The sequence below is a fragment of the Podarcis muralis genome, chromosome 1, assembly GCF_964188315.1.
Source record: "Podarcis muralis chromosome 1, rPodMur119.hap1.1, whole genome shotgun sequence".
NCBI lineage: Eukaryota > Metazoa > Chordata > Lepidosauria > Squamata > Lacertidae > Podarcis > Podarcis muralis.
Genome location: NC_135655.1, coordinates 30,854,039 through 30,881,110, shown reverse-complemented (window position 1 = coordinate 30,881,110; position 27,072 = coordinate 30,854,039). Strand labels below are relative to the sequence as shown.

At 43.4% G+C, this 27,072-nt stretch overlaps 2 protein-coding genes across 13 annotated transcripts in view; one reads left to right on the top strand and one right to left on the bottom strand.

Annotated features, from left to right (window-relative positions):
- Positions 1-1,137: 1,137 nt before the first annotated feature.
- On the bottom strand, positions 1,138-9,561 carry ERG28 (ergosterol biosynthesis 28 homolog). 2 transcript variants are annotated; one of them, XM_077925476.1, is made up of 5 exons: positions 9,405-9,561; positions 8,429-8,585; positions 6,228-6,318; positions 3,253-3,371; positions 1,138-2,975 (listed from the first exon to the last, which is right to left on the bottom strand). In XM_077925476.1, the coding sequence occupies exons 2-5, from the start codon at positions 8,559-8,561 to the stop codon at positions 2,896-2,898; spliced, it is 423 nt and encodes a 140-aa protein (XP_077781602.1). In that variant the 5' UTR covers positions 8,562-8,585; positions 9,405-9,561; the 3' UTR covers positions 1,138-2,895. The 2 variants fall into 2 exon arrangements, with proteins under 2 accessions (XP_077781602.1, XP_077781605.1); XM_077925479.1 differs by having other exon boundaries at positions 8,429-8,582; positions 9,405-9,499.
- A 241-nt stretch (positions 9,562-9,802) lies between these two features.
- Positions 9,803-27,072, top strand: part of TTLL5 (tubulin tyrosine ligase like 5) — a 109,946-nt gene continuing 92,676 nt past the window's right edge. For 10 of the 11 annotated variants that reach the window (XM_077925437.1, XM_077925436.1, XM_028719269.2 and 7 more), the window contains exons 1-9: positions 9,803-9,954; positions 11,391-11,557; positions 17,358-17,464; positions 18,017-18,099; positions 18,475-18,581; positions 19,002-19,132; positions 20,274-20,356; positions 23,872-23,941; positions 24,394-24,478. In XM_077925437.1, the coding sequence (XP_077781563.1) occupies positions 11,481-11,557; positions 17,358-17,464; positions 18,017-18,099; positions 18,475-18,581; positions 19,002-19,132; positions 20,274-20,356; positions 23,872-23,941; positions 24,394-24,478 (743 nt within the window). In that variant the 5' untranslated portion in view covers positions 9,803-9,954; positions 11,391-11,480. Of the gene's footprint in view, positions 9,955-11,390; positions 11,558-17,357; positions 17,465-18,016; positions 18,100-18,474; positions 18,582-19,001; positions 19,133-20,273; positions 20,357-23,871; positions 23,942-24,393; positions 24,479-27,072 lie in introns of those variants that run through there. The other variant, XM_077925442.1, reaches the window with a different exon arrangement.

The window sequence follows — 27,072 nt, the reverse complement described above, 5'->3', positions numbered from 1 at the left end:
ATTAGCGGCTTAGAAAGGGGGGGGGGGAGCGAAAAAAAACTGCAAGACTCGCAAGACGTTTTCGTCTTGCGAAGCAAGCCCATAGGGAAAATCGTCTTGCGAAGCAACTCAAAAGCGGAAAACCCTTTCGTTTAGCGGGTTTTCCGTCTTGCGAGGCATTCGTCTTGCGGGGCACCACTGTAATTGGTTTCACACTGGAAAATATTCACTGAACAGTTTCTGATTACCGCCCTTTCTAACGCCATTATTGTGTCTATTATTTTGGGTGTTGGGAGAAAGTAACATGGGGGGGTGCTCCTCTGTGAGTGGGTGCTTTGGGTTCAGAGCCTCTTAAATAACTAGTGCTCTGGCACTGTCTGGGAATGCCTGCGCTAGTCTTTTAAGTTCAAACAGTTAGGATACAGCAATGTCCTGATAGCACCATTCATGCTTGGGCTGACACCAAATGCCTTGTTTACTTAGCTATAAATGGATGCCTGATCCAGTGAGCTGATGCAGTTCAAAGGTGGCGATACCTGGCAAGAGGCCAAATCCCTTTCGTCTGTTTTCATACAAGATTTTTAGAAACAAATACCACCCAAGCCAGATGCCTCAGTTAAGGATCCGAATTCTGTATGCTACAGCTGATTTCTAGCTCCATCCTGCCTCTCTGTGACCTACAATGGTATTTTCTATGTTTGTTCTGGCTTTTTTTGTTGCTGTTGTTGTTGCTTGGTTGGCTCACAGACACTCTCATATGTTCACCTATGAACTTTGGGGGCACTATATATACTTGATACACCTTCCAGGTTTGGTTTTGTTTTTAGTTAGCCCCTTTTCTGTGCAATGAAACACATACAGTGCAATGTTGCGTATGCTTAGAGTTTGGTCTAGTATCAATTCAGTGTACCGTCATCTTGTAGCAGCATGTTTAGCAGTACTTTTAGCTTTGCTCCAAGTTGGGCTACCTGGAATGCAACTTTCCAAGAGCTGTGCAGCCTCAAAAGATGCTGAGGGAAATGACCCCCATTCTGTATTACAATATTCCGTAAGTAAGTCAGATGCACTGCCTTGGGAGAGCTAAAATCTCGCCCTCCTTATGTTCCACCGTATGCTGAACAACCTAAGAGTAGCACATTAAAATGATTAAGACCAGCATTACTATTTTCCAATTTTTATTTTCAGTTTCAGTAGCTTAGTATACTTATTTGCATTGCAAATTACTTCAGCTGGACTAAATACTGAGCAGCTGGACTAAATACTGAGCACCATTACCAACAAGATCAGAATCCCAATTTCACCTGTTAGCATGCACTTTAAAAAAAGGGAAAATCTACCCTTTAGCATTCGTTCACCACCCCGATTGAAAGGACAACTTAACTTACAAAGATCTGTTCAGCACCAAAATGAAAACGGGCCTGACCCTTTGATTAAATAGGTTAGTATCTCACCATCCTAAGATACCTAGAATGCAGGGGATATCACTCAGCCTGTGAAGGGGTCAGCTGCCTCTGGGCATCTCTTTCACAAGTGTCTCTCCAAGGCATTTGCATAGCTGAGGCAGATGCTCCTGGAATTTTGGCACTCCGGGCCATTGCCTAGTTTGTCTCTAGGTTGGGCCGGCCCAGCACTAACCTATAACAAACCTATAAGAACGTAAAGAAGAGCCTGCTGGATCAGGCCAGTGGCCCATCTAGTCCAGCATCCTGTTCTCACAGTAGCCAACCAGTCGCCCGTGTGAAACCCACAAGCAGGATTTGGGCACAACAGCACTCTCTCCACGTATATGCTGTACTCTAGTAAAGAGAGGCGTATGTGTCCTCATCTTTGTGACTTCAGCAGCAGGCATTCCAGTTAATAAGACAACATTTTAGGAGGAGGTGACCTGGCCTTTTTCTGTAGCAGCAGTGAGAATCCAATCTCTCTACTTGTCTCTTCAAGTCCTCTGTTCTACATGGCTCCTACTTCTATCACCCAAAAACTACGCAATAGTATTTTTTTTTTAACTAGCTTGCTATGCCAAGCTTCTTTTCGAAGCCTGAGGTTTGGTCTAGCTCTTCTCATAAGGCAGTCAAGAACAGTACTATACAGATGTTGCCTGCTTACGCTTGAATTTAGTGTGCCAAATGGAGACTTGAAGGAAGTACACAGCTACCTTAGGAAGGAATGAGAGGACAGGTGAGGGGAACAGGGAGACGTTATCTAGAACGACAGCCTGTTATGTTAAAGGGGAAATTGCCAAAGCAGATTCCCCAGAACCTAAAATGAAAAATACAAAAAGTCATGTTACCTCTTGCTAAGGAGTGAGACAGACAGGCAGGCAGACAGACAAACAGACAGAAAATCTGATATCTCTCCTTTTCCCTACCAGATAAAAAGAAGCTGCAGTTCTGCACAATTTTTGCCTGTTTATTGAAAAACCATGCTTATGGACAAACACACAGCTACTATGTGCCATGATAACTTTGGTCTGGCCTCTTCCCGCAATACCAGTCTCCACTGGATTTTGGGCAGCACTACATTTCCCCTCCCCTGCAAAGGTGATGGGGGCAAGATATCTATAGCCCTCTCTTCCCTTCCCACCACCAGAACGGAGGATGCGTTAAGAATCATAGAGTTGGAAGGGATCCCCAAGGGTCATCTAGTCCAACCCCCTGCATTGCAGGAAGGCGCCCTCCACCAGGGAAACCCACACCCAGTTTAGAACAGCTCTTCAGGGCTCCGCGTCTGCCACTGGTCGCAGGTCAAGTACTGCCTGTTCAGATCAAAATCAACTGCAAACAAAAGAAAGGATGACTCAAGTCCCAAGAACGATCTGACCACTTGCAGGGTACGGGATGAGGAGGGAAAGTCAAGGAGGCAATGTGGTAGTAGACACTGGACGATGGCTGGGGGGCTGATAGGGGATCCGTAACTTCAGTTCCGTTTCTTGAGCTGCGATGTTGCTTCTACTTCAAGATATTGCAGTCCAATCAACATACCCAGGATGGAGAAACCTGAGACAGATGGAAAATGAGAGGAAGCAGAGGACATTGCTACCCCTTCTATATCTTTAGGAAGTGTTAGTTGCATTTGGTTACTAAAACCCCCATTTCAGCTCTGTTCGGTTATGAAGCTTACTTGCTGGCTTTGGCCATATCACTGTCACTTAGCCTGTCCAACTAAACCATTGCAGGGAAAGTGTGAGGGTAAGTTTGTGATCTTCTCAGGGGAAAAGCAGGCTACAGCTTTACCAAGCCAAGCACCAGGCACCAAAGAATGGGCTCTACTTACTTGCCACCATTAGGGGTGCCAAGACACCGATTGTTGCAGCTGCTGTGCCATAAATAAACACTTCAGAGAGGAAGTGGCCGAGGGCAAGGAAGAAGGTCAAAAGTGTGATGTTATAGAGGCTGCCAGAGAGAACAAAAAAATGAGAATTATTGCAGGCCACAGAGAGATGCCGACAAAGAAATTAAGAGTCAAGGAGTTAAAAAACACACAAAGCAAACACACTCACGTTTTTGCACTATGTCAGCGACAGCCAATATGATGATGCCTTCAAAATGCTGTTGGACTCCATCTCCCATGAGACCCCACCAGCATGGCCAGTGGTCAGGGATAATAGAAATTGGAGTCTAGGAACATCTGGAAAGCACCACACTGGCTATCTGGTAATACAGGTACATGCTAGACTGGCTTCTGCATTTCTTGGAAATGACAGAGAGCCTCTTTCGTTGCTCAAATGGCAATTCAGATGAGCTGGTTCAGTCCATCTTCCACCCACTAGTCACCACATGGGATATATGGCCTTCCCCAGGCTGATTAATATGATTAAGAGCATGGATGGCAAGGGGTGCACCAAGTTGTGGTAGCTGGTATTGCTTTGGTTAAAGCAAGATGGATAAAAATCAACTGTGATTTTTTATTTATTTTAAAAGTTTTATTTTAAAAATAACCAGGTTTGAAGTGACCCTCGATTTACCATCAAAATGTTGAAAACCTACACATACAGCACAACCCTATATATCTTCCCAGAAGTACATCCCACCAACCAACATTGCTCCCTCACCTGCATGGTAAAAAATTACTTTGGTATTATCTAAACCCCTCTTCTTATTAGGGCTAAATAGACATCACAATGGGAAAAGAACTGGGGACAGGTTTCAGACTTGCCACGTAACTCTGGGGAAGCAAACAGACCAAGTGCCCATTCTCCTTTAAAAGGACACGTCACCTTGTCGAATGACACAGTGCAAATAGCTTCCCCTCAGCATGCAGTTCCTTGCCACTCTGGGAAATGGGAGATGAAGCTGCCAACTTCGATGATAAAAAAAAGAGCGCTACTGTGGCTTTTCACACATTATTCCTGTCAAGCCAACAGAGTGGAAGGAGGGTGAGCTGGCTTGCATCTCTGGAACAGACTCCTCAGCTAAACTCTGATCACTTATGCTTGCGCAGAGGGTAATGGGGACAGCATAGTGCTTTGAAGTCATGGAAGTATTACTAATGAATGAGGACGAAATGGCTACATTTTACTTTAAGTATGTTTGCAGCACTGGCAGTTAAGAAAAGAATTGCAATCCAAAAACCTTGCCCTGTGTGCTTTCAAGTCCACATCTTTCTCTGTAAATAAGTGACATTTAAATTGTGTTTGCAAATGTATTATTTCAATCATGTTGATTTTAAATAAATATATGAAATAGAAACGAAAACCCTGGTATGTTTATATACTGTATGCCATTTGCTTTCCAGTCCTAGGCCATCAAGGTTGAAACCCCAGCTTGAGCCATGATGCTTACTGGGTAACCTTGGGCCACTCACAATCTTTCAGCCTAATCTTGTTGTGAGGATAAAATGTGGAGAAGAGAAATGTGTATGCCAGCTTGAGCTCTGTGGAGGAAAGGTTGATCTAGAAATGCAATAAATAAAGCAGACTGCGCAACTAAAATCAAACTGCAAATTGTGTAAATGGCCAGTTTTGTGTAACTGAGGATGCTTTAACCAGGACTGGGATGATGGAGGGCAAGGGGTGAAAGGAGGAAGAATGGTCTTCATCCTGATGATTATAAACATGTCAGTCTTACTGACAGGCAGTCTATTGCAGAGGACTGAAAGCTATTGTGGGTGAACTCAGAGCTGTGCTTCCTTATAGAGGTCCCATATGCCCAACTTGCTATTTTTATAAATTTCTCCAAGCAACTATCCAACCAGACTTCAAATGCTCCCACCTGCTTTTCTTGTATAAAAAGGTTACCAGCTTCAAAAGCTCTTTGCATTTATCCATCAACTGCTCCTTTAACAGTTTGTTATTTTTATCACAGGAAGCCTTCCACTGGCAGTTCAAGACCAAGACAGTAGACTGTTGCCCCATCTTAAGCCTCCTGCAGAGGCTCTCCTGACCTCTCAGGCAAGCAAACTAGGTCTCTTAGCACACACAGTGCCAAGCTAATGCTGAAGTCAAGCCAAACAGAAACATAAGCTCAGCCCATTCATGCATATGGCTTTCTTGGAAATCACCGACACAAAATATATGAATGGAATAGAAGTTTCAAAAACAACTTCCAACAGAAGATGACTGAAAGTGTACTTGCGAGCTATCCAAATATCACCAAAAGATAGGGCGCATACCTAATTAGAGTGTTTCCACTTTTTATTCCAGACCTCTAAACAAACATGTGCTATAGAATAACTACCTACATTCTGATTTTGCATCAGTATTATGCTAAACAGTCTTTCCTTCATGCCTGTGCGAATGAAGCATTTCAAGAAAATAACACTTGTTGTCTCAACTGCACAAGCTACTTGATAAAAGAGTTTAGGATAACCAGCAGGGAATCAGGCAGTGACACCATGAGGGTCTGCGCCAGCCAGATTATTCCCTCCTCTCATATAACCAACACCATCAGCCACGTGAGAAGGAAAAGGAAGGGCATGGGGAGGGTTTTATTTTTAATTGCCGGTATAAGATGTGTAAAATTGTAAATCAGCTCTAGAGCCTTGGCAAAAAAGGTGGTATAAGAACCAATAAATAAATAAACCATTGCCCTCCAGATAAGTGTTGGACTACAACTCCCATCTTCCCTGACCAATGGCCATGCTGGCTGGGTCTGATGGGAGGTGGAGTCCAACGACACTTGGAGGGCCACAAGTTACCAACCCCAGCTATAGGGGAATAGAAAAGTGTTACTGTGGCACCCAAGTGTGGACATGATTGGGAGGTGGGTAAGACAACGCCCCCCCCCCCCCTTAGCATTTATTTTACATACGTCTTGTTGCGGATATCAATGGCACAGTAGCAGCGAATTACAGAGGAGAGTAAGGTCCAAATGCCAAAGGTCCGAGCCTGGAGGCCATTTACTGTGTAGAGATAACAAATATAGAATTACTAGGGTCTGTCGCCCCGCTTGCTCCGCTCACTAACCCCACTGACCCCTTTGTCCACCCCTCCTCCCTTTACACATGACCAACCTCTCTTTATGCTCGCTGACCCCTTACCCATCCCCTCACAGCCCCCTCCACAGTTCAGCCCAAGCCCCTCTGCCCATTCCTCCTGCCAGCCCATGCCATCTTTTAAAGGAGGGGTCAAGGGCTTCGCAGAGCAGTTTGGCAAACTCCAATGTGATGGCAGGCAGGTGGCCAAGGAAACCTGTTTAACAACGAAGCAAGCACTTCACCAAGCAGTTTAACAAACCACTCTGTGAAGCACCTGCCCTTCTCCATTAAGCCTTATTGCAGCCATGGTTACTGGTGGGAGGGGGACGACCATTTGGGAAGCGCTTTCCAAAATCGCTCTGTGAAGCACATCCTCCCGTTTAAACAGCCTGCCTAGGCTGCCTGCCACCAAGTCATCCACCTGCCTGCCATCATGGTGGAGTTGACAAAGGCAGCCACATGAACTGCAGCATAACAACCATACATTTTATGTATATATGGGCAGGGGGCAACTATCTTTTCTGATACTCTCCCAGTCTAGGCAAAGCTAAGCAGTAGGTATGGATAGGGCTCAAGACTAATGGAGTTGGAAAGCGTCATAGGGGTCAAGGTCTTTCCAAATGATGGAGCAATGCTACTATCAATACACAAGGGAGCAGGGGAAATGCTACTAGCAGTTAATTAAAACTACTCGTTGACTTGAAGTTTGGTTTACTGGTACTTCAGCTGAAGACAGCAGATCCCTGTCTCTGTACACATAAGAGTATATGGTTGTGTTTGGGGTGGAAGGACTAGTCTTAAAAAATGTAGATGAGCTATTCAGCTTTGGACAGGAACGCATGTATAGCTTTGAAGGGGACAATATTCTAGAAAAGGTGGCAGTGAATTCAAAATGGTGTGGAAGAGCTTCATAATGTGCCAGGCAGTGCTTCAATAGGTGCCTATGCCTCTATCATAAGGTCTATTCTGCATAAAAAGACATCCATAATATCTGCACTTGCTGGGCCAAGAGATACCTTTTACTAACAATTCTGGTTAGTGGCTTGAATGCTGTTCAACAGTGATTGTCTGCAATGGGAACTTTTGCTGGGATGATGTCATCTGTGTGGTTGAGTGCCAGCAGCACAGTCTTTTCAGATGGACCATAATGTCTGGAAATGCCCAAAGCTCATAATATGGCAGGATTTGCTAGACTCTTCTTGTACCGTGAGTATAATTGTATTACATAAGTGTCTGAGATTGTATTTCTTAGATGGGGAAATATAGTGGATTGGCTGATTGTAGAATCAAAGGACATGTGGAACTGTGCGTTCACTTTGAAGCAAATAAGCCCATAAGGACCCATGGAAAATGCTCGTTTTAGTACTGCAGTAAATGCTTGAGACCACTCCAATGTGGATATGGAACTACACTATCTTCTGCGATAATGCATTATGAGGTGGCAGAATATCACTACAGGTGAAAGGGAGATTAATGGAAAGGGCTTTAACTCAATGGCAGAGGACATGCATAGTATGCAAAAGGTCTCAGGTTCAAGGTCTGGCATCTCCAAATAGGGGTGGAAAATTCCTACGTCTGCAGCCCAGAAGAACCACTGCCAGCAAGAGTAAAAAGTAAATAAGTGAACCAATGGATCAATTTGGTATAAAGCTGCACCTTATGTTCCTAAGGGCTGTCTGACACATTTGCAACTATGTGGTCTTATATTTATTTCACCACATACACATGCTCCAGAAAGTTATAATGGGCCCCTGCTCTCCATTTCATGTACAAATAGTGAAACAAACACAAGCCTCTTTTTTTACACATCATTGAGGTTTTGGTATACCAAAGGTACACAGAGTGTTTCACCTAAATTTGTAACATGTTTAGTGGCCTTCAAGCTGTCACTGTTCAAGCAAAAATAGCACTAGCCATCTCTAGAAGTTTAAGTAAGCAGAAATCTGAACAAAAACTTTCAGAGCTCAGGCAAGATAACCCAGGATTAAGGTTCCAGCATTTCTTGAGTGCAAAAATGACAACATGTGCATCTTACCGAGGCTTGGTTTGCCAGTGTATAGTTTCTCAGAGAGGAAACTGTGATCTCTGAAGCTTTGCACTGTGTTCCCCATGGCAATAATGGACACCATAACTAGCCAGCTACGGAGTACATTCAGGAAACGGCTCATCTTGAAGTGGCAAAACACAATCTGCTAATGGGAACAAAGACAGAATCCAGAATTCACAATGCTTCCATGCATCATAATTCAGTCACCCTCCTTTAACTATGTCTGTAACCTTTCTTCCTAAAGTAGCGTAAAGGGGCTTCATAAGAATCACAGCAAGGGCCATAAGCTTATTTTATCATTCCCCTCCATCCAATTTGCCCTATACGATAGCATTCCATAATAATTACAAAGATGGAAATCTCACCCGCATCGTCCACAAAGCCACTGGCCTTTCTTCCAGATAGGACTGGTAGCTAGCTGTCTTTACTTTGATCCTCTGCATGCTGCCTTGAGGTTAACCCACAATGGACACAGCGGGGCTTATTTCACAGTAAATACTTTTAGAATTGGCTATTGGAGACAGGATCAGTCTTGAGAAATCATTTTATGTTCAAAATCCTAATTTAATCTATAGCAGAGATAGCTGGCTGCCCAAGGGGGAAAAAGGGAGCACGAGGCACAGTTGGTTTTCCTATTAAGATGCTTAGCTTTGTGCCTACATAGCTATATCCAGTTTAGAAGATTGCATTTAGGAATGATGATCTTAAAAGCTAACTCGCTTCTTTGCAGCCTTGTAGTTGGCCCTAGCATTAACCATTCTCGCCCCTCTCCCACTGAAGGGACCAACCTACAACGTTTGTCATATTTAGGAATGCCCTCAGCTCGCCCAAATTCAATTCCCACGCTGCAATGCCACCTGCTCGCTTGCCTCCAAACCTACCCGCATCCACATCGCGCCTCTTGGTTATCCTCCACCCTCAAAATGCAACCCCACCCATCAATGGACACCCTACATCGCCTTACCTGTCCTCAGCCGCAGCAGCTCTCCACCCTCCCTTAAGCCAGAGCAGCAGCAGCAGCAGCAGCAGCAAGCACCAGTCCCGCCTCCCCGCACTCTACGCAACGATTAGCGCACTGTTGGAGCTTGCCTTCCCCTGATTGGCCGCTACGCCCATAGCTAGACCTCTCCTCCGCGCCACATGGAAGGGTAAGCGACTGCGCCAATCACACGCGTGGAACCCTTCTGAGGCGCTGTGACGTTTTCATCAAAGGCGGGGTTAGAAGAACCGACGGCGCTACGGCCTCCTCGGTTCATTTTCTTTCTTTCTTTTTTTTTAACAGAGGGAATCTTGCAAGACGCCATCTTAGCAGAGGCAGAGGTTCGAACGAACGGGCGAGTGTTCCTTTGTGCGCACGCGCTCGAGGAAGGAACCCGAGCGGGAGCCGAGAGCCGGCGCTTGCGCAGACGCGTCTTGGGCGAGGGAGGGAACGGTTGCCTGTTGGTTGTTGTAGTAACAGGAGAAGCGCCGGCGGGAGACGCGGCTACCGGGCCCGAAGGGAGATGAAGCAGCAGGTAGGGCGCTGGGGGAGCCCGGCAGTGACGGCGCTGGCAGCTGCAGAGCTTGCTTAGGCAGGCGGGTTGTGCTTGGGCGGCGGCAGCGTCTTCTCCCTCGCTCGACAGGAAGGACCGGGCGGGGCGGGGGGGACCTGCCTTGGAACCGAGGGCGAGGGGCGCCTCTCGCCCCAACAGCCCCCTTTTGCCTAAATAGAGGGCCAGGCCAGGGCGGCCCGCCTGGCTGGCTGAGCAGCAAAGTTCGCGGAGTTCCCACTGGTGATTCCTGAGGGCCACGTGCAGGACCGACTTTCCCCTCACACTTTCACCCCCCATCCCCCTACAGACATGGGATGGGGGCCCCGTTTGTGGGGGAAATGCGTCCTGTGGGAACGGTGTGCGCTTCAAGTTGGGGCTGAGAGACGTCGCTACCCACTTGCAGTGTCTCTCCCCTCCTCCCCTCGGTGTCCCTGCACCTCAATCCCTAGGGCTGCCTGATTAAAATTAAACATCTTATTTTGAGCAAACTCCGCAGTTTTGGGTTGCGGAGCGACGTTATCCCACTGTCGTGTGTATGGGGAGGGATTCGAGTTTCATTTTGAGGAAGGAACTGTAGGAAAGCTTGCCTCGGGCTGCCGGGAAAAGAGCCCCAAAAGTCACAGTAGGAGAGTGTGAACCGAATAAAAAGTTGATAAGGGAACGGTGCTGAGCTGAATCTGGGTTGAACTTCTGACAACCGGCAAGTTTTCAGCACAGGCGCCTCTCTCAGCTCTCCCCTTCCAGTCTATGGTATATTGTATAATCTTTCAAGGCGGTAGATTAGAGCCGGTGAATTAGTGGGCGATATATGTCAACGTGTCTGGCATAAGGATATATGTAACTGTCAGGTTGTGACTGGAGTGGATATTTTAAGTGTGGATTCCCATAGCCGTACAAGTAGTGTAACTCACCTGGAGGAGGAAGGCAATCATAGTATAGCCTTCTGCCAGTTATTTATTCATTTAATTTTATCAGGTATATTTATAAACCTCTGAGCATCAAGATAATGCCATGCACTATACAGAAATACAAATAAAATAAGTAAGAAAAGATAAGCGTTCTCAAAATGCAGGAGGCACTGTTGCCGTTTCTGCATGAAGTGCCTGTGAAAATATGGCTTAGATCAATATTAAAGGTGGTCTGTTAGAGAGTATTAATTATTCACATTGATATCCTCCCCTTTCTCTAATAAGCTCAGGGTGGTGTATCATATTTTATCCACTCAGCAATATTGTGAAATAGTAACTTCGCTCATAGGCATTGTGGTTGAGGGGGATTATTACCTATGTTGTCGATACCCAGATTCAGCACTCTTGTCATGACACCACCCTGCCTTTTTTTGTAAGGGAGGAAATAATGTCAGGGTACTCCATATCTGCAGTTTACTCAAAGCAGTCATTTTATTGTTGTTGTTGTAGAAAACAGCACTGGTGGATAGGTTTACTGATTCTACGGGGGAGAGTTTGAGAGGCCACCGTTTCTGGGCTGTATGAAAACGTCCACAGGAAATGCCCGTTGGAATGGCTCGGGACTTGGAAGAAACAGATTCGTCCTCAGAGGAAGAGGAAGTGGTGGAAGGACCAGAGTGAGTTAACATGGTACCTGTATATGACATTGAAACTGTACATCTTGCATCTCATCATCCATACTTGGAAGATTATTTCTCGTTGTTAAAAGGGTGGGGGGTGTTGGTTGGTTACAATGCATGAAAGATCAGTTTTCAACTTGCACCTGAGTATTCTTTTAGAGCCTGAAAAGCTGTGTTCTCCTATAATTCTGGAGTCAGGAAGATGGAATAGTCATACATGAACATACAAAGCTGCGTTATACCAGATCAGACTGTTTGTCCATGTAGTCCAGTGTTCTCTACTCTGACTGACTGTGACTCTCCAAGGTCTTTCTTGCTCTCTGATCCTTTAACTGCATATAATAATAATAATAATAATAATAATAATAATAATAATAATAATTTTTATTTATACCCCGCCCTCCCCGTCCAAAACCGGGCTCAGAGCCGCTAACATCAAATGTATAACACATTAACATAAAATCAGGCAATCAATTAAAATACATCCTAAAATCAGATCAAGATCAGAATAAAATCCAGTCAGATGGCAACCCGCAGATAAGGGTTGGGGACCTTAAATGCTCACCAGGCCCAACTGTGCTGAACTTATATGAGCCTATGAGAAAAATTGGGAGGCCACTTTCATGCACGTTCTTATGAAAGGGGAGAGGGAGTTAGACCCCAACCAAAGACCTGGCGGAACAGCTCCGTCTTGCAGGCCCTGCGGAAAGATGTCAAATCTCTCAGGGCCCTGGTCTCTTGTGACAAAGTGTTCTGCCAGGGCCATGGCCAGTCTAATCTCCTTGAGGCTCGGGACTTCCAAGATGTTAGTATTTGCAGACCGTAAGGTCCTCCGTGGGGCATACTAGGAGAGGCGGTCCCGTAGATATGAGGGTCCTAGGCCATATAAGGCTTTAAAGGTTAAAACCAGCACCTTAAACCTGATCCTGTACTCTTGCCGGGAGCCAGTGAAGCTGGTATAGCACTGGATGAATGTGATTCTGTGTCAAGGACCCCATAAGGAGTCTTGCTGTGGCATTCTGCACCCGCTGGAGTTTCTGGGTCAGCTTCAAGGGCGGCCTCACATAGAGTGAATTACAATAATCAAGCCTGGATGTGACTGTTGCATGGATCACAGTGGCAAGATCAGGGCGAGAGAAGTAAGGAACCAAATGCTTAGCATGGCGGAGATGGAAAAATGCCGCCTTTGTTGTAGCTATAACCTGCACCTCCATAGAAAGGGCGTTGTCAAAGATTACACCCAGACTCTTGACAGAAGGCGCTGGCACTAATTGCGCCCCTGCAAGAGATGGGAGTTGGCCCACCAGCCCCATGTCATCCCGACCCAGCCAAAGGGTCTTTGAAGGATTTAACTTCAACCGGCTCCCATGCAGCCATCCAGCCACAGCTTCCAAGCACTTGATCAGTGTGTCTGGGGCCAAGTCAGGATGGCTGTCCATCTACAGATAAAGTTGGGTGTCATCAGCATACTGGTGGCAACCCAAACCAAAACTCCAGACAAGCTGGATGAGGGGACATATAAAGATATTAAAAAGCATGGGGGGAGAGGATTGCGCCCTGCGGCACGTCACACACCAAGGAGTGCCGTGACGACAACTCCTTCCCTAGTGCTACCCTCTGTCCCTGAACTGAAAGGAAAGAGCGCAGCCATTGTAGGACTGTGCCCTAAATCCCCACGTCGAAAAGGTGGTGGCTCGTAATCGACCATGTCAAAGGCTGCTGACAGATCTACAAGAATCAGCGGCCCTGACCCGCCTTGATCCAGCTGCCTACAGCGGTCATCTGTTAGGGTGGTCAGAACCATCTCGGCCCCATGACCAGGGCGAAAGCCGGACTGAAATGGATGGTGGGGACTGAACTTAGGATCTTCTACATGCAAAGCACTTGCACTATCACTGAGTTATGGGTGGGATATAAATATTATTAATATTCTTATTCTTATTCTTATTATTACCATGAGGCAGAGTGAGACAGCTGCCTCAGGTGGCAGATTGGAGAGAGCTCTGTGTGTGTGCTATGCAAACCTTTCCCTCATCCACTAAACTAGGCCCCTTCCCTTAGGGTGCTGTGGAGGATGTTGAAATAAGATTACAGATAGGTAGCCGTGTTGGTCTGCCATAGTCAAAACAAAAAAAATTCCTTCCAGTAGCACCTTAAAGACCAACTAAGTTAGTTCTTGGTATGAGCTTTCGTGTGCATCTATCTATCTATCTATCTATCTGAAGAAGTGTGCATGCACACGAAAGCTCATACCAAGAACTAACTTAGTTGGTCTTTAAGGTGCTACTGGAAGGAATTTTTTTTTGTTTTGAAATAAGATTAAATTGTCTGCTGAGCTATTGTATGTATAATAGACTCCTGGGAGGCAACTTTTCGCCCTTTGCAATATGCCTTTGGCTGGCTCTGGCTTCTTTCTGGATGGTTATCTTTAATTATCACCAATTTTTATGATCTTGTTATTGATCATCTTTAACAGATACTGCCATGACTTACTAATGGGTCCTTTGGTGGTTGCCACCAACCCCCTCTCTTTTCCCAAGTCTTTTGGAGTGCATGGAGAACTCTGAACGGTGGAGGTTATTCTCTCACCTGTGCTGTGGTTTGGAAAAAAACTTTGTTGTTTCTTATCCAAAGTACAAGGCAAGTGAGATAAAACCCTGCTTGCTAGAGAGTGGGTGGTGATCTGTGCTCATCTGTATTCATGTTTAGAGAAGATGAGAAACATCAAGTGATTTCTTAGCTTCTCCAAATTGTTTGTACTTGACCATCCACCTAACCTGAGAGCCTGGGCAGCTCTGGATCTGTCAATGCTTGCAGGTAAATAGAAGATGATACTGAAATACAAGAGCTTTGGGAACCTTATCCTGTTTCATATGCTGTATTTGTAGAGTTCTGAATCTTCTAAAATGTTAGCCCTGAGCCATAGAGTAATGGTACAATAGAGGAAAAACCTATTGCTAATCAGTCATGCTACTAGCATCAAGTGGCAGCAGTATCTATTCCTGAGTAATATGTGTGGCGCTTCTATCCCAGCTTGTCGCTATAAGATCATTTGCATAGTATTAAGAATTGAAAACTGCTTTATTTTCTCTTCCCTCCCAGTTACTTTTTACTTTTGTAGTATGTTTATTGGATTGTTGGCTAGAGGGCAGGTATACTCGTTTTTAAATATCTGTGCAGTGTTTAGACTGTAGGTGTTCTAGAAGTGATAATTAATAACGATCTGGTCACTTGAACAACCTTACTCTCTCAGCTGTCTTTTATTTGACTACTGATATACGCTGTGAACACTATTTTTTCTAAGGTTGCTATTCTAATTTATTTAAATAAGTAAGAGTTTTGCCCGCTGACTTGAAAGGAGCATGGACCACACCTCAGATTGGGTGAGAATGCCCATAAAACTTTTCAGGTATCGTCTCTGTCTCTCTCTCTGTGTTACATCCTGCTAGGAATTTTATGTACAGTATTCTTACTGAGGCCCAAATCTTCTTTCCTTCCTTTTTGCAACCAAATCTGCTTTGGCAGGCATTTGCTTTTTTGTCTGAAATATCACACTGTGCACAGAATAGCATGGGATCAGTGCCACAGTTGTAGGGATCTTCAGTCTGCATGTCCAGACATCTTTCTCAGTATACTTCAAGCAATACTGAGCTGGTTGCAGTGTATAAGATGTCTGGATTATTCTCTATGCAGTGACTGCTGTCCTCCAGCATGTTATTCCAGGAAGCTGAGGGTCATGAAGAGGGTGAGTGTTAGTGTCTGAGCTGTGGTGTCCTTAGTGTAAATCCTCAGAACAGGAATTATCCTAAAGTACCTTCCTTCAGTCTTGGCTCTGTTCCCACTTATATAAGGTGTTAGAGTAGGCATGAGAAATATTTGACTTAACATCTTTGCTTGACCCAGCTCAGTGTTCAGGGTGAACAACCTGGGGCATCAGAGGACACAAAATTGTTCTTCATACTGACATGGTGATGTGGGATTCTAATAATCAAAAGAATCCTGTATAAAGGAACTTAAGGGACAGGAAGTGTACAACTGTAAAATAACCTTCATTGATTGACTCCTTGCAGTTTATGCAGATAGATAGAATTGTCCTAGACTTGGGCATGTGTTCATATGAAGGCAAATGGTTATTTTTGTGAAGGGTCTGTAATAGCTTATTTGCATTTGTAAGTCATATTGAAAATATGCTTGAAAGCTCTAGCTAAGCAGCATGTAATAATTTGCATGCTCCATCTATAGGTGGAAAATATTTAATGTTGGTGGACATATTGTATATGCTGTGCACTATTTTTTTTAATTCTGAAATAATTAAATGTGGGGAGAGTGCTGAAATATTGATGTGCTGACAGAACTACATAGACTATCAAGCATTTTGGTTTCCTTCCTTGTGTAACATATGCTTGAATGGCCTGCTTTCACATTTACAGTTTACAGCAGTGATGTGAGAACTGGAAATCTCTTAAAAACAACAGTAAACTAAAGCTGCTGTTTTTAGGACTGTTAAGGCAGCAGCTGAAAAGTACACTCACCGCTTCAAGACTGTAAATGCATTGCTTTGTATTTGTAGCAAGAAACATTCTTATTCTTGGTCTGCTTGTCAGTTTATGTACCTGTATAGTATACTCTTAAACAACAGCATGTTTTTCTTCATACTTTAACAAAAGCAAAAGTGCTTACTTGCAGTTGAGTGCTTGTACATCCTAATTTTCCTTCCTGTTCCTTAATGGGAGTCTTGAACTAGCATGTGCTTTTGTATCATTTTGTTCTTGGGCAGAATATAAGCCATGTAGGAGATCTCTTAATTTACTGCACCCCACCTCCCAGCTTATATATTATTTTGGAGAGAAAAGAGGTGAAACTGGTGTGAGGGGAATATCTAAGCGTTCCTCTTTTCTGTTTCTAACATGTCTTTTAGCACAGGGTAATACTGGAAGATGGGTATATAATGACTCCTATCTTACTAGAAACTTGTTGTGATGTTTTTGGTGCATGCTGTATAGTTATCAGACCACCCAAATATCCAAGTTTTAATTTTACGTAATAGAAATATTGATAAAACAAAAGCATTTCTGCATATGATGACTTGCTTAATTTATAAGTAAGATTAATTTCCTTGTACATTGCCACATGCTATACCCTGGCTTTTCTTCTTCCAACTCCACTTTTTCTTATTTTTCTGCGTTGCTACGCAACATTCTAGACTGAATTAAGCCTTTTGCTGTATGGTAACTGTACAAATGTCAACATCTCTGTGTTTGAGCTGAGATGTAACCTTAGTGTAGTAATGTGTTGTCATTTGACTTGCTGAGGTGTTGCCTAAGCATGGGTTGCCACGATACCTGGCCAGTTTATAACTTGAACTGCACGCAGAAAATGTAAGGGTTTGTCTTGGAATAATTCTTTGAACATTGTAGCCCAATCTAATGCTACATAAAATATCAAAATCATCTCTCTTTCCCTCATAAGCATTTTAATGCCTTGCTTTAAATGTTGGATCAGAAAAAAGGAAAAGGAAAATTGCATTCACCTCAATTGCTAAAGTTCAATGTATTATAAGTAAGAATGGGAGATAGCCAGATTTTAATGAGATGTGTATATTTTAGCTGTACGCTTCAGCAATAAATGTTTGTCGTAAGAGTGTTAACTGCTGTTTTTAGGTTTCTGAATCTTGAGGCTTATATTTTACTTTTAAGTAGTTTTAATCTACATAGGGATTGCTGTATGCAGGTATTCTGACTCTCTTCATAATTAGCATTTTCTTGTATATGTTCATAAATGTGTTTTGCTGTTTTAGGGAGCACCCATGCATCATGTGGACAGGTGGATTCAGAAGGATCCCAATCCTGGTATTTCATGCAGAAGCTATTCTAACCAAGGACAGTTACATCCGCTTGATTGGGGGTAAATGTGGTTTTATGCAACTCATTATCTCATCAAGAGTATATAAAATGAAATTACCTGTATTTTTCTTCTTGTCATATAAATAAATGAAATGGCTCTTGACATATTAGAGTTATGTGTTGCTTTGACTATAAATAAATAAATAAATCAAAACAGTCAAGTTACAACCTTCTAAGTTCTTAAGAGAAGAATTTAAACATGCACTGAAAATGTCTGTTGAAAACAACAGGAGTTTAAAAGTGCTGAACATTGTTTGGAAGTCTAAAAAGTTCATAGGCTCGTTCTTGTGCAGCAACAGTAAATTAACTGATTAAACAAATAGGTGGGAAAAAGAAAGAGGGAGGGAGGGCCAGGGTGAATTTTGTAATTTACCCTTATTGGTTTTGCTGCATCCCATTTAACAACAACAACAATAATAATAAGTAGTAGTAGTGTAGGAATAATGGAATGTGTCAAGTTCCCTAACACTGTTTCCCTTTGGCAGCCTTTGGCAGCCAGTGAAATATAATGTGGCTGGGGTGGTGTTACTAATTTGTGATACTTTCTTCACAGAGCGCTATCGCTTGTCTTTTAAGATTGTGAGAACAGACAGTCGCCTGGTGCGGAGCATTTTGTCAGCTCATGGATTCCGTGAGGTATGTTCATCAGGACTTGTTAAATATGAAGAGACTGAAAGTCCAATTAAGTTTGCCTGCTCTTAGAGCCAAGAGACAGATATAGTTCAGAGCATGGAGTGTGTTAAGGTACAGCTGTTCAAACAAAAAGCATGACAAAGCGCACTCCTGCATTTGGTAGCTTGTCATATATACTGTTTCTAACATGATAACATTATAATGTACAATCCTTTTGTATAGTATGATATTTTGAAACCTACAAATTGTATACATACCCGAAGAAACAAATCTTGTGGAGGTGGATTAATACTGGCTGTGTGAATTGTTTTTGTTTTGGAATCTAGTGTCTTGTTTGGTTGGTAATATACTTTCCCCCAACTTCCTTGTCATGTCTAGGTACACCCAAGCAGCAATGAGTATAACCTTATGTGGACAGGATCCCATCTGAAACCCTACATTCTACGAACCCTCACAGATATTCAAAAGGTCAACCACTTTCCCAGGTAAGGGGATATGTGATGACTGCATAGAAATGCCTCTATAAAAGGGTGCAAATAAGCAGTGTGACTTGAATATACACTATATTATACTTCAGTCTCTCTTATAGCTTATGTAGAAAATTGGGACAAATGAGATTTATAAATTCCCGTCCCCAAAGTCCTCATGCTCAGTAAAGCTTTCATAAAAAGACTTAATAAAAATAGTTTCATACCATCCTTTAGAATGCCTTCAATAGGACAGAGTCAATGATCAGTTGGTGACTGCAGACCTTTATGTTGTCTTCAGACTGACAGTAGCAAGAGAGCAAGCTAGAATTGTGCAAGTTCCTTGTGCTCCTTAAAACTTCTGAGTGTTAAGGTAATTAATTTTCAAAGATCCTGACAAAGAGGCGACATCTGAAAACTGCATGTACATCTCTTCAGGTCTTATGAATTAACTCGAAAGGACAGATTGTACAAGAACATCATTCGCATGCAGCAAACCTATGGATTCAAAACCTTCCATGTGCTCCCTCAGACCTTCATTCTCCCTGCTGAATATCAAGAGTTTTGCTGTAAGTGACAGAATCACAGTGACCAAGTATTAAGTAAAGTCGGGAAGAGTTTTTCATTTTTCATTTTATGACTTTCCTGGTGCTCCAGGAGACAAAATGTATGTCAGCTTTTGACACTGACACTCATGATATTTCAATGACTCCCCTAGGAAAAGTCCTCTCTTAACCCTTTGAATCCTTGCAGTGGAGGTCATTCAAGCATTGGGAAAACCTGGGAAATAGATATTTAAATGTGGGACATCTCTGTTCCTCCATACTAAGGCACTTGACTTGGAGTCCTAAGCCTTTTAAAAAAATCACCAGCCATTTGAGTGTAACAATTGACAGGGGGTGGTTCCCGAGCTCTGTGCTTACTTTAGTCTGGTTTGCACATAGCCATAAGCCAAACCATATTGTGAATGAGCAAGCATGCTGGTGCACAGGGAGAGAATTGTGTCTGCTTTGCTCCTCCCCTGCTGCTGTTGCAGTACTTTGACTTAGCGTTATGTCCAAACAGGGGTTCACAAAATTTGATCGGTAACCAAAGTTTGTACTTTGCTTACTGCTTATGGGCTGGGAGATAACAAACCACGAGCCTGGGTTTGGACATAGCTCTAAGGCAAACCATGGCTTGGGTGCTGGTAGTGCAGCAGGAGTGAAGCAGCACAAGTTTCCCTGTGCAGTAGGCATAAGTCACAGGGGAATGGCTGAAGCTCAGTGGTAGAGTACCAGTTTTGCATGGAGGGAGTCCCAGGTTCCACCTCTGGCATCTGCAGGTAGGGCTGGGAGAGAAACCTGTTGGAAATCCTGGAGAGCTGCTGTGGGTTAGGGTGGACAATACAGCTGTAGATGAACCAATGATCTCACTCAGAATAAGGTAGCTTTCTCTGCTAAGTACAAACCAAGCGAGTGAATTTTCCAAATCCCATAATTGCTGTGTGTCGCTATCTGTGACCAAACTGAGTATAAAGTGAGCAGGAAAGATGCAGAATGAAAAGACACCTGTGGCAATTTTTAGCAGTTCATATAAAGACTGGCTAAAAGAGGCCCGCAAGTACTGCTGAAATTCCATTCAGTCATTGCTGGAAGCTGTGGCAATGTCTGGTAAACCTTTTGGTAAAGCATTTGATAGTGTTTGTGATTTTTATTCTTTCTCAACCAGGTTCCTATTCAAAGGATAGGGGACCCTGGATAGTGAAACCTGTGGCATCTTCTAGAGGACGAGGTGTCTATTTGATCAACAATGTAAGCACTTAAATATACCAAGCTTGATAAGTTGCTTGCATCTTTGAGCAAGTGATAACGTTTCATTATAATGTTTGGCCTCCACATAAATGTTCAGACTGTTAGGAGCAACACACTGAGTATGTACTGTCTTGCTGCACTTGTCCTGTTCCCTGTCACTTGTATCAGTTAAGCAAATTATTAGATAGTTAGATGTTGCTTATTTGGTTTGTCAAATGCTAACAACAGAGCTTAGACGGAGCAAGCAGAATAGGTGTTACTGTTTTGGTTGCTACTTAACATGTGCAGGATGTCTGAGTCTTGGATACCAAGGAAGTAGTGTATATAAGACCTTTGACTTGGGACATGAATGTTTTAAAACTGTGAGTGAATTTCCTGGGTGAAATTCTAGTTGTTCCCTTTGTGCAAGCATTCCAGCTTGCCAGGTGGAACGATACGCTCTCCCATTGTGTGCTGTTCTGGGGATTCTCCTGACTCCCCAAGAGCCAATTTTTTTGAAGTGGGAGGTGCTGTGGGAGGCAGGGGAAAGTTCCATTGCACAAGCACTAACTTTGTGCAGGGCTTCCCTTGACAGGGCTGATTAGGTGACTCCCGCCATATTGCCAGAGAGGTTATAGGAATATCTTTTCACGGGTGTATCCAGTAGAAGAGGGATAGATTCAGAAAAACTTTGTAAGTCTAGGAGCAGTTATGTTCAGGTGGTTTCTGTTCTGTGCATTCTCACCTTCTGAACTGAGATCACTCGTTTGTTGGCTAATGTTACTTCTTAACAGACACATCCCCATTCTGGCAAGTGGAGATATTTTGAGGTTCATAGTGCAAAAGTTACCATGCTTTTAGGGCAGCCACAGAATGATTAGAAGCGGCTATCAGATGGTAATGGGGTCATGTTGACCATACACTCATATGTTAGGCTAGTTGTCTGTATGGTGAGGCAAATTTTACCAAGCACTTGATCAGAAATCTGGAGAAGCAAGGGTGTGGTGACATTTTTGCTATAGCTAACTAGCTCACCTGAATCTATTGCATTCAGCACAGATTAGCACTTGGTAAATAGATTTCACCCATGGAGAACAGTGTAGCAAATTCACTGTTGACTGTTTTAACTACCTTGTCTATCACTAGTCGTGAAAGGAGCCATAATGGATAGGAAAGTTTATGTGTGTGTCCCCTAAAACTAATAGGCAAACTATAAAACTGACCAGTGAGTCATTGCTTTCACTCATATATATCTCTCTTCCCCAAATTGAAGGGGCCAGTTTGTCTCATATGTTCTCAGCCTGGCTCCTTTCCCATGGAATAAGGCAGCTGCTAGCCAAGTGCATGAAGCAACTGTTTCCAGAGCTGCACAAGATTTTATTCTCCACTTCAAGGAAAGACATATGTGAACAAAGGGTCAGAACCTGGAGAAAGGCACTCTAAGCTTGTTTCCTATAATATCTGGTTCTTCCAGGATTGTTAAACCCACAGATCTGTCAAATGTCTTACTCCTTCTCTAGAGAGTGCTCTCTAGAATCTCATTCTTAAATCGCCTTAATTTCCTGCAGATAATAGGGGATGCTTTTGTTTCTGTGTGTCACTCTAGATAAATACAAAGTTTTCCAGTTGACTGTAGTTAACTTGTTCATACCCAAACTTATTTGAATAGTGGTTGCTACATAGAAAAGCCACTTTAGACTTGATTATCTTTATTGCTCTTAGAAACCATATCCGTGTTCTGTGCTTTCAGGATGTTGCAGCCCTCAGACTTATCCACATGCAGTCTATTCCTGTCAAAATATGAGCCCTTGATCATGACTTTATCACATTAGCTTTTACTATATTGAACTATCACAAGTATCATAGTTGTCGCACACAGTTCTTTTCTGTGCTCACAGTTCAAAGGCTTGGACAGAATTGCCTAGTTTGGCATTTGGACTGTGGTGCAGAAAGCATTATGTAAGGAAGTTGTTTTCTCTGCTGATGTTGTGCAACCTGAATCCTATGCATGCTTACTTAGAAATTTGTCCCACTGTGTTTAGTGGAGGTTACTCCTAGGTAAGTCTGCATAGGATTGCAGCTTTAGTTCCTGTTACAGAGGCCTCATTCATAGCAATGTGGTCAACAATTCCAGTTCTTGCTGGAAGGAAAGAATAATATTAAAAACTTGAAAGGGAGAAACACCACCACTTAATTCTGATCCAGTTTTGATATGAGAGGGAGCCCTGTGATTGTGTAGAATCATAGAATTGTAGAGTTGGGAGGGACCCCAAGGGTCATCTAGTTCAACCCCTCAATGCAGGAATCTCAACTACATCATACAGCCTCTGCTTATAAACCTCCAAGGAAAAAGAGTCCACCACCTCTAATGGGAGTCTGTTCCACTGCCGAACAGCTGTTACCATCAGAAAGTTCTTCCTGATGTTTAGTTGGGATCTCCTTTCTTATCACTTAAATCCATTGGTTCAGGTCCTAGACTCCAAGGCAGGAGAAAACAAGCTTGATAATAAGTTGCCTTCTGTTTTGCTCTCTGATGCATTTGTATTATAGGAAGATGGATAATCTCTGAAAATGTTGAACTTGGTGTTTGATATTTGCATATCTTTATATACAATAACAAGTATGCGTTCATATAAAGACAGTTTTGCAGCACTTAATTCTTGCTATTCTGCTCTAAGCTGCAAGTGGAATAGCAACTCTGTTTCAAGATTTCTGGAATCAAAATAACTTTCTGCAACCATGTGGGCAGTCTCATTTCTCCATCTCCAAATGTTTTAGGGCAGGCATAGGCAAACTTGGCCCTCCAGATGTTTTGGGACTACAGTGGTACCTCTGGTTACGAACTTAATTCGTTCCGGAAGGTCCATTCTTAACCTGAAACCGTTTTTAACCGGAGGTACCACTTTAGCTAATGGGGCCTGCTGCTGCCACCGCACCGCCAGCACACGATTTCTGTTCTCATCCTGGGGCAAAGTTCTTAATCCGAGGTACTACTTCCAGGTTAGCGGAGTCTGTAACCCGAAGTGTTTGTAACCCGAGGTGTTTGTAACACGAGGTACCACTGTACAACTCCCATCATCCCTGACCACTGGTCGTGTTAGCTAGGGATGATGAGAGTTGTAGTCCCAAAACATCTGGAGGGCTGAGTTTGCCTATGTCTGTTTTAGGGGGACAAATTTCATTCAGATGGTGGTGTGTGTGTATTTAAGAGGATAAATGCTCCCTTTTCACTTGTTGCACTGCCAATCATATTTTTATCTACTCGCCCCACGTGCCTCCGGAATCTGTTCAGGGTTTTTACGCAACCCCCTGGAGGTGAATTTGGGAAAGGGCCTGAGGGATGTAAAGTTCTATTGAGCAAATTCTTGCACAAGTGGGATAGCTTCATTGGATACGACCCAATAGCTTTTGCCACAGTGTTTGGTTAACCTAGTAATCAGGCAAACATTCCCTGGCATGCAGCAATTGGGGGACAGTCTGCTAGCATTCAGATGTCCTGTTCCTCACTCCAATGTGCTATCTGTTTCTTCCTGTAGCCAAGTCAGATTTCCCTTGAAGAGAACATCTTGGTCTCCCGCTATATCAACAACCCTTTACTCATAGATGGTGAGTTTGTGTCTGAGTTAACTTTTCCTTCAGGAGATGTATGTGGAGGCTTCAGAATTTTATTTATTGATGTATTATATTTATATCCTACATTGCTTCCAGGAAGCTCAAGGCAGCATATGTGGTTCTAGCCCTCTGCCACTTTCTTTCAATAACCCTATGAAGCACATTAGGCTGAGAGATAGCAGTCGGCCCAGTCCCCTGATGAGCTACAGAACTGAGTGGTGATTTGAACCTGGCTATTGAATAATAGGAAAACAATTCTGTTTGATTCTGTTGTGAAACATTCACCCCATTAAAAATACAGTTGTGTCATCCAAACGCACAAAGCATCACTATTCAGGAATACTCACTGGAAATATCTGATCCCCTGACCCTGTTGCTCTCAAGTCTTAGGTAGGTTCAATTTTTGGACAATTTGTGGCCACTGATCAGTGTTGTTCCTTTTTCAGATTTCAAATTTGATGTGCGGCTATATGTTCTGGTGACGTCCTATGACCCCCTTGTCATCTACCTCTATGAGGAAGGTCTGGCCAGGTAGGTGTCGGTTCTGTGTCCCATGCTGTAGAAGGCAAATATTTTGCTCCACAAAGTTGATGAGTCAGGTGTCTTAATTTCATTTTGTGACTGTCTCTTAAGATACTGAAGAGGTCTCTTGGTAATCCTACTCAGCTTTTGGAAGTTGGGAATGATGAATCAATGCTTATAAAGTATCTAGATAAAAATTATTTTCTCTCATTTTGAGTGTATTTCCATTCCTTTCCTGTCCTATTATTCTCAAGCCCCAAGTGTTAGAGGCAGTCTCTAGTGGAGAATCTGCCGAGCGTAGCTACTGGCTGAAATTCAAGCAGCCTCAGCAATGACAGGGAATTATGGAATATACTGTATTTTTTCGTGTATAATTTGGGGATTCCAAATTAAGAAAAAACCCCTTAGCACTACCCATGTATAAGACGAGCACCAATGTTAAACCTAATTTTCTGGTAAAAAAAAATCCTAGTCTTATACTGTACACGGAAAAATATGGTATGTATTAGTGAATGAAATGCCATTTCCTGACTGTGGCCTTGAGGTGGCAGTAGTGGACTTTAAGGCTTTCATTGCCTTCCAAAGTTTTTGTCTTTCCTGAATTTGTGAGTATAGGCACAAGGGAAAGCTTTCATGACTTTGGCGCCATCAGGTTACAACTCTTTTTGTCCACATATTTCCGTCTCTGGCCAAAATGCCAAGAAACCTATACTAAAGGAACATAGGAAGGTGTTTTATATCAGGTCAGGCATGTGTCCGACCCATTATTTTAATTGAGAACTTGGTTCGAAAAGTTTAAGCATTCCACAGCCTTTCTTCAGTAGCTATATTAAGAACTAGAGGCAGTATGCAATGACTTGTAGGAAGTGGCATAACAATACTGCATGTGAGATAATATGGGATAAAAGCAGAATGTTGCTCCCCATGTACTGAATTTAGGAAGACGTTGTGGTGTCCTTAGTATGTAGTGTTATGGGACAGTGGTCCTCTCTTGTTTGATATGGGCAAATGGGTTGCAAACTGTGTCATATATTTTGACTTGTTCCAGAGCAACTTTCCATTCTAGCTCTGGGCCTCCTTTGCAGGTAACAATCTGATACTTTAAAGTGGAAGGTATATTTGTGATGAACCTCTTTTGTCCCTGCTCCTTCTAATGATCTTGGCATTTGTCTCTTATCGCCTCACCTGAAGTAGATTTATTTATTGCATTTTCCAGAAATTATTGTCTCCTAAAGTGGCTCACATCAGTAAGAATATGAGAGAGGCCCTGATATTAGGCATACTAACTTAAAAACAAACAAACCCACAAAAGTGAAAGGAGAGGAGGGAGATCAGTTCTTCAAGGCTAGAACAAAGTGGTGAACTATATAAGCAGGCATTTGTTTTTATTCATGCTGGTCTTCCCTTTGCTGGTGTTCTTGCTTGAATAGCAAATGGTGGCTCTTGTTTCTTTGGCTGATAGCTAGGGCCAGAGTGTTCTTTCCTCTTGCTTCTACAGTTCCAGGGCAACAGGCAGCTGGAGCTGAGTGTTCTTTCAGGCTGTAAAGGGGGAAGCGAACTCCCTGCAGCTGCTTCGTCTCTGGCTGATGGATGAGGCCAAGTTGGTCTCCCTCTTGCCTTGATGTTATTCCTGGGAGGCAAGGGCTGTGGCTTCCCAGTGGCCCTTGGCCCTCTGGTCAACGGCAGAAGTCACGGTATGTTTCCCTTCTGCTCTCCAATCTCAGAGCAGTTCACTTATCAAGTGAACATACTTAATTGTGAACTGATTTTTTTTTGGGGGGGGGGAGGAATCAACTTTACATTTGAATATCACAGCACAACAGGCAGCTTCTGTGGTGCATCTTAAAACAGCCCCGTTGTACACGATCAAAACAAAGTGCAAAAGGCTTAGATGCATGCTGGTAATTTTTTGTGTAACGTACCTTTGCAAAGTGAATGTTGTTGCCACCTCCTTTTGTGGGGCTTTTGTGTTCTTTAGCAGCCTGTGCCCTTCATGTTTGCTGGTTTCGGATTGTGCGCAAACTTCTGACAGCAGTGAAGTGCCAGTAGGGGGCACTCAGGCACAGGTTTTGCAAGTTTCTTCCTCAACTTAGTTTTTCTTTGTTTGGAGTCAAAGGGAAAAAGTCAGTTATTTTAAAATATCAAGTTTTAAAGAACTATATTTTGGGGCCTAAACCCTTCCAGGCAGACATTTGTAGTTGGACCAGTGCTGATCTGCGGAGAAAACGCAGAGTCGTTTTGTAGAAATACAGTGGGTTGAGCAGAAAACCAAATGTGCTTAAGAGGGGCCCCAGAAGGAGAAGGGGTGGGAAAAGGACGTGGCTGCGCAACTATGCTCTGAAATGAAGGAGCAGGCAGCAGAACCTCCCAGTGCCTGACAGTGTGCTGCTTTCCTGTTCCCTAAGCCCCCTAGTGCCCTCTCCTTTGGTAGTCCTGCTTGCTAATTAGCACTGGCTCCATGGAGATATTTACCTTTTCTCTGCTGGATTCCTGTGGTTTCCAAAGAATTCAGGTACTTACTGTGAGCCAAGGAATTCACATTACCTCATAGACTGTGTTGTGGCCAGAGCCTGTTACAGCAGCCCAGTCCCCTTTTCAGTAAC